This window comes from Canis aureus, chromosome 8 (assembly GCF_053574225.1).
Source record: "Canis aureus isolate CA01 chromosome 8, VMU_Caureus_v.1.0, whole genome shotgun sequence".
NCBI lineage: Eukaryota > Metazoa > Chordata > Mammalia > Carnivora > Canidae > Canis > Canis aureus.
Window position 1 is genome coordinate 65,751,173 of NC_135618.1, and position 12,701 is coordinate 65,763,873.

At 45.4% G+C, this 12,701-nt stretch overlaps 1 protein-coding gene across 3 annotated transcripts in view; it reads right to left on the reverse strand.

Annotated features, from left to right (window-relative positions):
* The window catches only part of LOC144319508 (RB-associated KRAB zinc finger protein-like), a 28,422-nt gene extending 18,861 nt beyond the window's left edge, over positions 1-9,561 (reverse strand). The window contains exons 1-2 of one of the 3 annotated variants that reach the window (XM_077907708.1): positions 9,346-9,561; positions 8,192-8,248 (exon numbers count right to left, since the gene is read on the reverse strand). In XM_077907708.1, coding sequence (XP_077763834.1) covers positions 8,192-8,230 — 39 coding nt within the window. In that variant the 5' untranslated portion in view covers positions 8,231-8,248; positions 9,346-9,561. Of the gene's footprint in view, positions 1-5,575; positions 5,678-8,191; positions 8,249-8,765; positions 9,181-9,345 lie in introns of those variants that run through there. The other 2 variants (XM_077907709.1, XM_077907707.1) reach the window with 2 other exon arrangements.
* Between the last annotated feature and the right edge of the window lie 3,140 nt (positions 9,562-12,701).

The window sequence follows — 12,701 nt, forward strand, 5'->3', positions numbered from 1 at the left end:
CACACAAAACCCAACAGCCTTTGTTACATTATTAGACTAAGACAGAATTCAAACATGCACACAGTTTATGGAGTAACAGAAAAGATAAAACTGTTAGTAAGAAATGTACCAGGGGATCCCTGGATGGCTCAGCGGTTTGGCACCTGCCTTCAGCCCGGGGCGTGATCCTGGAGACCTGGGATCGAGTCCCATGACAGGCTGCATGGAGCCTGCTTCTCCCTCTGCCTGTGTCTCTGCATCTCTCTCTCTCTCTGTCTCATGAATAAATAAAATCTTAAAAAAAAAAAAAAAAGAAATGTACCAAATCTATCCTAGGAACATTTTAAAAACACTCCTGAAAGACACAGAAGCACACTGAAACAAATAAAATGAAAAACAAAACAAAACAAAACAAAACAAAACCTCAAAGAACAAATAAAAGATGCTCCTTGTTCCTGGACAGGTCAACTCAATAATACAAATAGGTAAATCACCCTACTCTCAATTATTTTATAGATATGTGATACCAACAAAAATACCAAAAAGCTTTTTTCCTGGAACTAGGTGAGCTAGCACTAAAGTTCATATGGGGGGGGGGGGGGGAGGGAGATCAAGAACTAGGAAAATCGCCAAAAAAAAAAAGAAGCTGTTTAGGAGGCCTAACCCCTACCAGACTTAAAAAACACAACCTTCATGATTAAAAGCATTTGGTATTGGCATATGGATGGAGATGGATCAATGGAATAGAGCACAAAATCTAGAAATAGACTTGTGTTATTACATGACATATCATGAGAATGCGTGATATCATAATACAATATAACAATCCACAGAACTGATTTTTAATAAACACTGTTAGAGCAACTATAGTCATTTGGGCGTGGACCAAACTAATCCATGCCTTATACTATGTAAGAAAAAAGTCCAAGTGAATCACTAATCTAAATATAAAATATTAAACCACACAGAAAAAAAAAATAGGTGAAATTTCCCTATAACCCAGATGTGGGAAAAGGTTTCTAACTATGACTAAAAATATAGGAGTCAGGACTGCTTCCAACCAAGATGAACAAGGAGCAGATTTACCCTGCCTCCTGAAAGCACACTGAAAAACAAAATATACGAAACACTGGTTTTTAAGACATGGATCTTGAAGCAACGAAGGACAGGAATCAGAGATGGGAGATAAACAAGAGGAGGCCTGTTGTTATTGCTAAGAGGACTTCCAGCCCTGGAGCAGGGAGGGAGAACTATGACAGAGGAAGGAAGGATTGACAAACAGGGTAAACACACAGGAAATAACCAGCCATACAGAAAATCATTCATCTACTGAAATGGGCCTAGAACAGATGTGGATGTTACAAGTGGTAGAGAACTTTAAAATAGTTTACAACTGTATTCCTCATGTTCAAAACATTTGAATAGGAAGAGGGAAGACATAAAAAAAAAAAGACTCAAATCAAACTTCTACACATAAAGACTACAGTGTCTGAAATGAAAATTACACTGCACTAGATTAGCACAACACGGAAAAAAACATCAGTGGACAACAAGCATAGCAACAAAAGCTTATGTAAAATGAAACACATACAGAAAAAGGAATTTAAAGAGAATGAAGAGTGTCAGTGGGTTGTGGGACAACTTCGACCAGTGAAACAAACAAGTAAGAGGAATCACTGAAGGACAGATAGAGGCGGGGGGAATATTTGAAGAAATGTGGTAAAAAATTTCCCAAAGTTGATGAAAATCATAAACACACGGATCCAAGAAGTTCAATGATCCCCAAACACAGACATAAAGAAAACAATATCAAGAGATAACACAATCACATTGCTCAAAACCAGGAATAAAGAGAAACATTTAAAAGCAGCTAGAGGAAAAACAAAGACAAAAACCACATAGAGAGGAAAGAAGGTGAGAGAATGATGTCACATTTCTCTTAGAAATGATGTGAGAACACAGTAGAGGAACATGTCTGAAGAATATGAGAAAAACCAGCAAACCTCCCTTGAAACAAAACCAAGGCAAAAAAAAAAAGCATTTTCTGATATGAGAGCTGAAAGAATTCATTAGCAACTACAAGAAATGTTCCAGGGCCCCTGGGTGGCTCATTTGTTGATTTCAGCTCAGGTCATGATCTCAGAGGCCTGGGATCAAGCCCCAAGTCCAGCTCTGTACTCAGAGCTGAGTCCGCTTGGGACTTCTCTCTCCCTCTGCCCCTCCCCTCCACTCTTGCTCTCTCTTCCTCCCAAATAAATAAATAATGCTTAAAAAAAAAAAGTGTTCTAAAATCTATAAAGAACTTATCAAACTTAACACGCAAAAAACAAATAGTCCAGTTAAGAAATGGGCAGAGACGTGAAGAGACATTTTTTCCAAAGACATCCGGCATTCTTTCAAAGAAGATATCCAAAGAAGACAGACACATGAAAAGATGCTCAACATCACTTATCACCAGAGAAATATAAATCAAAACCATGATGAGATATCACCTCACACCTATCAGAAAGGCCAAATAAAAATTCAAAAAACAACATCCCTCTTCTACTGTTGGTGGGAATGCAAACTGGTACAGCCATTCTGGAAAACAGTATGGAGGTTCCTCAAAAAGTTAAAAATAGAGCTACCCTGGGATCCACCAATTGCACTATTGGCTAAGTATTTACCCAAAGGATATAAAAATACAGATTCAAACATTCTGATGTTTATATCCGCATTATCAACACCAGCCAAACTATGAAGAGAGTCCACACTTGATCTTAGCCAAAAGGCCGAGAAGCGATTATGAAGAGAGTCCAAATGTCCATTGAGTAGTGAATGGATAAAGAAGAAATGGTTGACCATAAAGTTCAGGGTCCACTTCTGGATTCTCTATTCTGTTCCAATGATCTATGTGTCTGTTTTTGTGCCAGTACCACACTGTCTTGATGACCACAGCTTTGTAGTACAACCTGAAATCTGGCATTGTGATGCCCCCAGATATGGTTTTCTTTTTTAAAATTCCCCTGGCTATTCGGGGTCTTTTCTGAATATTCGATAAAGGAGGAAAGACTATCCATTGGAAGAAAGACAGTCTCTTCAATAAATGGTGCTGGGAAAATTGGACATCCACATGCAGAAGAATGAAACTAGACCACTCTCTTGCACCATACACAAAGATAAACTCAAATGGATGAAAGATCTAAATGTGAGACAAGATTCCATCAAAATCCTAGAGAAGAACACAGGCAACACCCTTTTTGAACTCGGCCATAGTAACTTCTTGCAAGATACATCCACGAAGGCAAAAGAAACAAAAGCAAAAATGAACTATTGGGACTTCATCAAGATAAGAAGCTTTTGCACAGCAAAGGATACAGTCAACAAAACTAAAAGACAACCTACAGAATGGGAGAAGATATTTGCAAATGACATATCAGATAAAGGGCTAGTTTCCAAGATCTATAAAGAACTTATTAAACTCAACACCAAAGAAACAAACAATCCAATCATGAAATGGGCAAAAGACATGAACAGAAATCTCACAGAGGAAGACATAGACATGGCCAACATGCACATGAGAAAATGCTCTGCATCACTTGCCATCAGGGAAATACAAATCAAAACCACAATGAGATACCACCTCACACCAGCGAGAATGGGGCAAATTAACAAGGCAGGAAACAACAAATGTTGGAGAGGATGTGGAGAAAAGGGAACCCTCTTACACTGTTGGTGGCAATGTGAACTGGTGCAGCCACTCTGGAAAACTGTGTGGAGGTTCCTCAAACAGTTAAAAATAGACCTGCCCTACGACCCAGCAATTGCACTGTTGGGGATTTACCCCAAAGATACAAATGCAATGAAACGCCGGGACACCTGCACCCCGATGTTTATAGCAGCAATGGCCACAATAGCCAAACTGTGGAAGGAGCCTCGGTGTCCAACGAAAGATGAATGGATAAAGAAGATGTAGTTTATGTATACAATGGAATATTACTCAGCTATTAGAAATGACAAATACGCACCATTTGCTTCAACGTGGATGGAACTGGAGGGTATTATGCTGAGTGAAGTAAGTCAGTCGGAGAAGGACAAACATTATATGTTCTCATTCATTTGGGGAATATAAATAATAGTGAAAGGGAATATAAGGGAAGGGAGAAGAAATGTGTGGGAAATATCAGAAAGGGAGACAGAACGTAAAGACTGCTAACTCTGGGAAACGAACTAGGGGTGGTAGAAGGGGAGAAGGGTGGGGGGTGGGAGTGAATGGGTGACGGGCACTGGGGGTTATTCTGTATGTTAGTAAATTGAACACCAATAAAAAATAAATTTAAAAAAAAAGAAGAAATGGTGTATATACACAATGAACTACTTAGGCATCAAAATGAATGGACTCTTGCCATTTGCAATGACATGGATGGAAGTACAGTATACTATCCTAAGTAAAGTAAGTCAGAGAAAAACAAATACCGTATGATCTCATTCATATTGGAATTTAAGAAAGCAGATGAATATATGGGAAGGGGGAAAAAAGAGGGACACAAACCATAAGATTCTTTTTTTATTCTAAAAGATTTTATTTATTTATTCAGGAGAGACGCAGACAGAGAGAGAGAGACAGAGAGAGAGAGGCAGAGACAGAAGCAAGCTTCATGCAGGGAGCCCGACGCGGGACTTGATCCAGGGCCTCCAGGATCAGGCCCTGAGCTGAAGGCCGCTCTAAATCCCTGAACCATCGAGGCTACCCAACCATAAGATTCTTAAGGACTGAGAACACACTGAGGGTTGATGGAGGGATGTGGGTGGGGGAGGGGCTAGAAGGGGGAATGAGTATGAAGGAGGGCACGTGTGATGAGCACAACGTGTCTCATATATGTGGTTAATCACTGAATTCTCCTGAAACCAATACTGCACTGCATTTTCCCTAACTAAAATTTAAATAAAAATTAGGAAAAAAACAAAAACAAAAAACCCCGAGTGTTCAAGAAAGTCCATCAGGCAGAAGGAAAATCACAGGAGATCTAAACCTGGATAGACATAAAACATAAAGAAACCAAGAGTACCAGAAATGGTAACTATGTTATTTTCTTATTCTTTACAAATATAACTCTTTACCTAAAACTCACAATATCTTCGGGGATTCATTCTACCTGTAAAAGTAATATCAACAAGAACATAAGGACCAAGAGGGGAAAAATGGAAATAACAACAAGCTCCCTATAGTTGAAGTGAAACAGTACATTACCTGAAGATAAAACGTAAAATATTAAAGCTGCAATCCCCAAAGCTATAAAAACATAACAGTGTTAGAGCTAATGATCCCGCAAAAGATGTAAAATGGAATAAAAAAAAATACACAATCCATTCGAAGGAAAGAAGTTCACAAAAGCAAAAAGAAACAAAGCCAAAAATACAAAGAGAAAACAAAACCAGACTACAACCTAACTGGTTATATCAATAATCAGATTACATATAAGGTGGTTTAAGCAACCCAATTAATAAGCAGAAACTGTTAGACTGGATTTAAACACCAAAATCCAACTAACTGCACTTCAAATATAAAGATGGAAATAGGGGAGATCCCTGGGTGGCCCAGTGGTTTGGCGCTTGCCTTTGGCCGAGGGCACGATTCTGGAGTCCTGGGATCGAGTCCCACGTCGGGCTCCCTGCATGGAGCCAGCTTCTCCATCTGCCTGTGTCTCTGCCTCTCTCAAGATCTCTCTATCATAAATAAATAAATTAAAAAAAAAAAAAAAGGATGGAAATAGGCTAAAACTGAAGGGTGAAATCACACACAACACGTCTCAAAAGCAAGCCAGACTGGCTACATGACAATGTTATAAAAATATACCACGTCTGGAATTCACCCATCAATCAATATTCTTGATTTTAGTAGGTATAATCTGAAGAGGGACTTGACAGATGACATCTGCTGTCAAATGATTCAGATAAGAATATATATATATATATACACACACACACACAAACACACACACAGCTAATAAAGCAAATGTGGGGAGAGGTAAAAAAACTGGAGTATCTGGGCAAAGGGAACATGGGAGTTCTCTAAGATCCTTGCGACTGTTGTGAAAGTTTGAAGTTTTTTCAACATAAAATGTTGAATAAAAATGAATGTTATCAAATACATAGAGGATGTTGCAAAAGGACTCAGAAACCCATCTGAAGGGATTCCTCTGGTCAAACACAGAACCACTTAGACATCAAACAGAAAAACGACTTCAATGTACTGAAATACTTAAAATATGTGTAAACCCATGAGCTCATAACGGTAACAAAATGAAACAAAGAAAAATCCCAGTTGCTTAGGAGCCCACTGGATATTGTGAAAATAATCTTGTCTGTAAGAACCACAGAACTATTTAAAGAGATGTTGTTCTTTAGGAAAGTATTCTAGCTGGGGAAACAAAGAAATGGTAAACTAACATAGCACCATCTTGTCTCCCCTAAAGAATTGGGGGATCTTGGCAATGAACACCAACCAATAGATGCTAACGTCACAAAAACAAAGGAAGAAGATACGGCCCTCGAGGGGAAAGCGGATAGTAGTCATGAGCAGCAAAGACTTGCAAAAGAACTGAACAGAACTGGGTCAACGTCCAGAGCTAACTACCAATTATAGAAGGCATATGGGTAATGACAAAAGTTGTCGAGTTAGAATGACAGCAACGAGGTCCACACAATCCAGACTACGGGAAACACAGGATAGACAAAATTTCTTCAAAACATAGATTACAAAGCAGTAACATAACACACATACAAGGAAACCATCAGTAAATGATTTAAAAGACTTAGCCACCTGGAGAGAGTGGTCTCTGTGTGTATGCTGATTGAAAAGAACCATCTCAAACACATCCAGAAGATGGCGAAACTTTCAACACCAGATATTATATACTCAGAAAAATAGGTATTGCAGGTTACCCTCACCTACTTTTTCAAACACCCCTGATCAGTTAAAGAGCAAAAATATCTGCAGGTGAACCTTTTTAAAAGCCAAGCAGGGATCCCTGGGTGGCCCAGCGGTTTAGCGCCTGCCTTTGGCTCAGGGCGCGATCCTGGAGACCCAGGATCGAGTCCCACGTCAGGCTCCCGGTGTATGGAGCCTGCTTCTCCCTCTGCCTGTGTCTCTGCCTCTCTCGCTCTCTCTGTGTGTGACTATCATAAAAAAAAAAAAAAGCCAAGCAAAGGGAGACTCCACGAAGAAAAGACACGTGGAAGTAATACGTCAGACGAATGATCACGGGAGGTAAGAGCTGGATGATGTCTGATGCATCTGACTGTACTGAGATCACCGCTAATCTTTTTTTAAAAAGATTTTATTCATTATTTGATAGTGAGCAACACAGTGAGAGAGATAGCAAGAGAGTGAGAGCACACACAAGTGGGGGGAGGGACAGAGGGAGAAGCAGACCCACAAAGCAGGGAGCCCAACTCGGTGTTCGATCCCAGGGCCCCAGCATCATGACCTGAGCCAAAGGCAGACACTTAGCTGCCTGAGTCACCCAGGGGCCCAGGTCACTGCTAATCTGTAGCAATACGTTCCAGAGAGGGGTGAGGACAAAATCAAGATGCTAAGAATTGAAATGGGAACGGCAGTGACTGCATATTTACTAGGGAATACCTCGCTGTATTATGTACTGCACAACCCGAACAAGTAGGAATAACAGAAGCCACCTGAAGGATGCGCAGGCCATTACACGCACGACTCAGCTTTTACCCCTGGACAAAACAGTAACAATGAAAATATGTCTCCTTGGATCACGGTATTTTGGTGCCTGGAAAAATTATACATACCAGGTCCTCGGTTTTGATAAACAAAAAATATGTAACCAGTTGGAATGATTTAATTTGATCATTAGGAAAGCTACCAGCAACTACATCAATTTCACAAACACAGTTTCACAAGTCCTAAGAAACCTTTTAAGCCCACAAGTTAAAAAATTGTTTCCTCTTATAAAAATTGAAATCATGTAACGCACCATACCCTCCTTTTCTCTGACGACCAGGCACATGAGTCAACTATGTAGCCCTACCCCATAACTCTGCACACATGAATTCCACAAAAGACTCTGTGTGCTAATCTGACAGAGTGAGAAGTGCATGTTACATGATAACGTCTTTTATTTCCATACTCCCATTTTAAAATCTGGACCCATATAAATCTGCTGAAATGCATTACAAAACCAAGCACGGACACAGGAAAACTCACCTGGGATTCATTCATTTTCTGCTGCTCTTGGAAAACCATAGACTGTTAACGGTGGACCTGGGGAAGAAGAAGAAATGATAGAAGTCACTGGTCATCCTGCATAATACCTCCAAAGAAATCTCATTCCCTGTGAACACTCAGAAGAGGCTAAAAATGTGAGAAAAGAGAAAGGTACAAGAGAATTGGGGTCCCTCCCACGTATCACGAGGTGATCAGATGCGTTACTCTTTCTTTTTCTTTTTAAGATTTTATTTATTTGTTTATTCACAAGAGACCCAGAGAGACAAAGAGAGAGAGACAGAGAGAGAGAGAGAGAGAGAGAGAGGCAGAGACACAGGCAGAGGGAGAAGCAGGCTCCATGCAGGGAGCCCGACGTGGGACTCCATCCTGGATCTCCAGGATCACACCCTCCGCCGAAGGACCCGTGAAACCACTGAGCCACCCGGGCTGCCCTAGATGGGTTACTCTTCAATGGTTAATATAAACATCGGCTCATTTTTCAAACCGTTGCCTTCATTAAACTAACGCTGAAAAAAACCCTCCTCTTCACGGTGCTCTCTCCGTCTTTCCTTACCTCTTCAAATGACTTAAAATCACGTATGCACAGGAACAGAAAACACCAGGTCTCTAAAGCAGGGTAAAGGTGCATCAAGGCGCACTTGTTTTCAAATGCTCTCCCTTCACTGGCTTGTGCGCTAGCTACACCGAAGAACCTTTTGATCACGAAAACTAACAGGGCGGCCAGCACGCGCGCCCAGGAGCTCAGGCCCGAGAGCAAGCCCACCCACGGACCCCGTCGCCCTGGACAAGCCGCCTCCCTTCTCAGGCCCAGGCTCCTCTGTCAACCAGGCAGCCGCAGCCCGGCCCTCCTCGCACACCGGCCCTGCGCTCCACCGGCAGATGCCCCAGGGCACAACGCAGCCGGCTCCGCACACACTCCTGGGCGCTTAGAGACCCGTCTGCAGGCTGGACAGGGCGACGGCGCAGCAAGCGGGGGACGGGGCAAGGGGAGGCGGGAGCCCCTTGCGCCCCCGGGAAGCCGGGACCCCACGAGTCCCGCGTCCCGGGGGAGCGCCCATCCCTCCCCGCCCGCGCGCACTCTGGCCGCCCGGAAGATCCACAACCGCCAGGAGGCCCGCGAGCGCACGACCTACCCCGTCGGGACCCGCCGAGCTGCCCCAAGGCTCGCGAGGGATCCGGGGCGGGGGCTGCTCCTCCTGCGCCTCCCGGGGCCGCCGTTCCCGGGGCGCCGGCTCTGGAACTAGCGCGCAAACTCACTTCGGGCCGACCACCCTCCGGGGCCCCAAACGGCCGCCTGACGCCTCGCCGTCCTGCGGCCGCAAACCGGCCGGACCCGGGCCCCGCCGCCGCCGCCGCCGCCGCCGCCGCCGCCGCCGCCACTCGACCGCCCGGCTCCTCCGGCCCAGGCCCGCGGGCTCCGGGGCTCGCGCTGGGGGGATCCCGCTCGCGCCTCCGCCCGGCCCGCGCGGACCCGCGCCCGCTGGGTGCCGGCCCGGCCGGACGGCGGACAGCCCCGCAGGTCCCGGGGAATCCTCGGCCGCCGGAGGCCGAAGCCTGGGAACCGCGGCGAGCGGTGACCTGCGCACGCACAGGAAGCGAGAGCAGCGCGGCCGCACTGCGCCTGCGCCAACACGCACACAGGCCGAGCTGCACATGCGCACCACGGCGCCGGCGTGCGGCCCGGGTCCTGCGGGAGCCCCCTGGGGGAGCGGCACAAACACCCGGACTCTGTTTCCCGGGAGTCCAAGCGCCCACACGCTAGGGGACGTCTCGAAAGTCTCCACCTCCTCGGGTGGGTAAGAGGCACCGTGCTCAGAGGATTGACCATCCGGACCTACTGCCCGATGTCCCAGTCGTCTTCGCTCCCGTGAGGAATCGAGGAGACGTGTCGCTTCTAGCAGCGGCTGTGCCTGCGTCCTGGATCCCTGGTCCTTTCCTTGCCCTGAGGTCTGTCTGTCGGCTTGGCACGGAGACTTCCACAAGCAGGAGAGGACGGGGAAGGGTGCACGTGTGCACGTCACTGAACTTTGACAAGTTGCACCAACACACTGGGATACGATTACTACTCAGCAAGGACATAAGAGAGGCGCATGGTTTCTCCAAGAAAGGAGAAGGAAATAGAAAAGGTAGCTTGTCCAAGTTGCACAACGAATGCAAAGTACAGACTGTGGAACAACCGGGTTTCACACACACACAAACCCGAACCATATCCCTGGGAATTTGCCCGTCCGTCCGACGAATTAAATGTCTGTTAGGTTAAAGTGCCATGTCTTGACGAGGAGGTCCTAAGGACAAGGATTGAGCAGTATTTTGGGGGAGAGATTATATAACGGCGCGCCTGGCCAAGTGCTTCTTCGACGCCGCGGGGTGGTGGAGATTAAAAGGAGAATCTCCCGGTCGCCTGGGTGGCTCAGCAGTTGAGCGTCTGCCTTGGGCTCAGGCGGTGATGCCCAGGTCCAGGGTGGAGTCCCGCATCGGGCTCCCTGCAGGGGGCCTGCTTCTCCCTCTGCCTGCCTCTCTGCCTCTCTCTGTGTCTCTCAGGAGTAAATAAATCTTAAAAAAAAACAAAAAACAAAAAACAAAAACCTTCTCCTGCCATCCAGGAAATCCTCTCCACAAATATAGAAAGAAGAGAACGATTGTTATGTTGGTTTAAACGATTCATTTGAGAGAGAGAGGGGGAGAGAGAGCGCGTGAGAGCAGGGGGAGGGGCAGAGGGAGAAGAGGAGAGAATCCCCAGCTGACTCCAGGCTCAGCCAGCAGCCCCACGGAGGGCTTCATTCCACAACCCTGACATCCGGACCTGAGCCCAAACCAAGAGGCAGCTGCTTACCTGGCTAAGCCACCCAGGCCCCCCATCCTACCGTTAAATAACCTTTAAACCAGACTGTGTCGCACATCACAGGCAAACCACTAACAAGTTTGCAAGGAGAACCCGGAGACTTGTCTTTCCTTGTAGCTCAGCCCATAGTTCTCATCCTAAGTGGTAAACCTGTTTCACACCTACAGGACTCGTCAGCACCATTTGCTATGCATTTTTTCATAGTACATCCTAAATTCACCTGGTAATCGGGGTGCTGGTCCATCCTAGTTGTCTCTGTGTGAAGGAGGAGAAAAAAGTTCTTACCTTTCTCTGTCAAGCAGGTAGTTTACAGCTCATAGCAAGATGCCTAGAGACCATGCTTACCCCCTCCCGGAGACACAGAGGGACACTATCTTCCTTGAGGTTTACAGGTCAAAGAGATGGCTCCCAGGCCCTTAAGAACAACCTTCCTGGGTTGTAATGTGGGCAATACAATTGTTTAGCTTCAAACGATATTTAGATACATATGAGATCAACAGAGGAAGTATTTATATTACAAGTTTACTCAGGTAATGCTTTTATCTTTTTAAAAGATTTCATATTCCTGAGACACACAGAGAGAGGGGAAGAGACATAGGCAACTGGAGAAGCAGGCTGCCTGTAGGGGGCCTGTTGTCGTGTTGTGGGACTCCATCCCAAGACCCCAGGATCACACCTGAGCCAAAGACACCCGCTCAACCAGAGCCACTCAGGTGCCCCACTAACACTCTTATGTTTTTGTGGGTTTTTTTTAAAGATTTTATTCATTTGTTCAAGAGAGACACAGAGAGAGAGAGAGAGGCACAGACACAGGCAGAGGAAGAAGCAAGCCCCCGGCAGAGAGCCTGATGCAGGACATGATTCCAGGAGCCCGGGATCACGACCTGAGCCTAAGGCAGATGCTCAACCACCGAACCACCCACGGCCCCCTGCCCGCCGCCCCCCCCCCGTAAATCTCTTCTAAAAAGTAACAGTAAGTACTCTTTTATTTTTTTATTTATTTATTTTTTTTAAAGATTTTATTTATTTATTCATGACAGTCACACAGAGAGAGAGAGAGGCAGAGACATAGGCAGAGGGAGAAGCAGGCTCCATGCAGGGAACCCGACGCGGGATTCGATCCCAGGTATCCAGGATCGCGCCCTGGGCCAAAGGCAGGCGCCAAACCGCTGCGCCACCCAGGGATCCCTGAACTGGACACTCTTAAGGCTCACCCTTCACTCCAGATAGCTAAAATCTGTCGTTTCATATTTTCATCTATCTCCTCCTTCTAGAAACCTATTTAACCTGGGAGGGCAAATCTTCACCTCGTGTGTCCGTCTGGGCCAGAAGCAGCAGACCTGCATCATTTCATATTGTTTAAAATCTCTTCATTCATTAGTATTTATTTATTTATTTATTTTTTTATTATTTATTTATGATAGTCATACAGAGAGAGAGAGAGAGAGAGGTAGAGACATAGGCAGAGGGAGAAGCAGGCTCCATGCACCGGGAGCCTGACGTGGGATTCGATCCCGGGTCTCCAGGATCGCGCCCTGGGCCAAAGGCAGGCGCCAAACCGCTGCGCCACCCAGGGATCCCCATTCATTAGTATTTAAAATAAAAAGTTTTCTCTTTCTGTATTTGGAAAAAACACAAATATTTCTC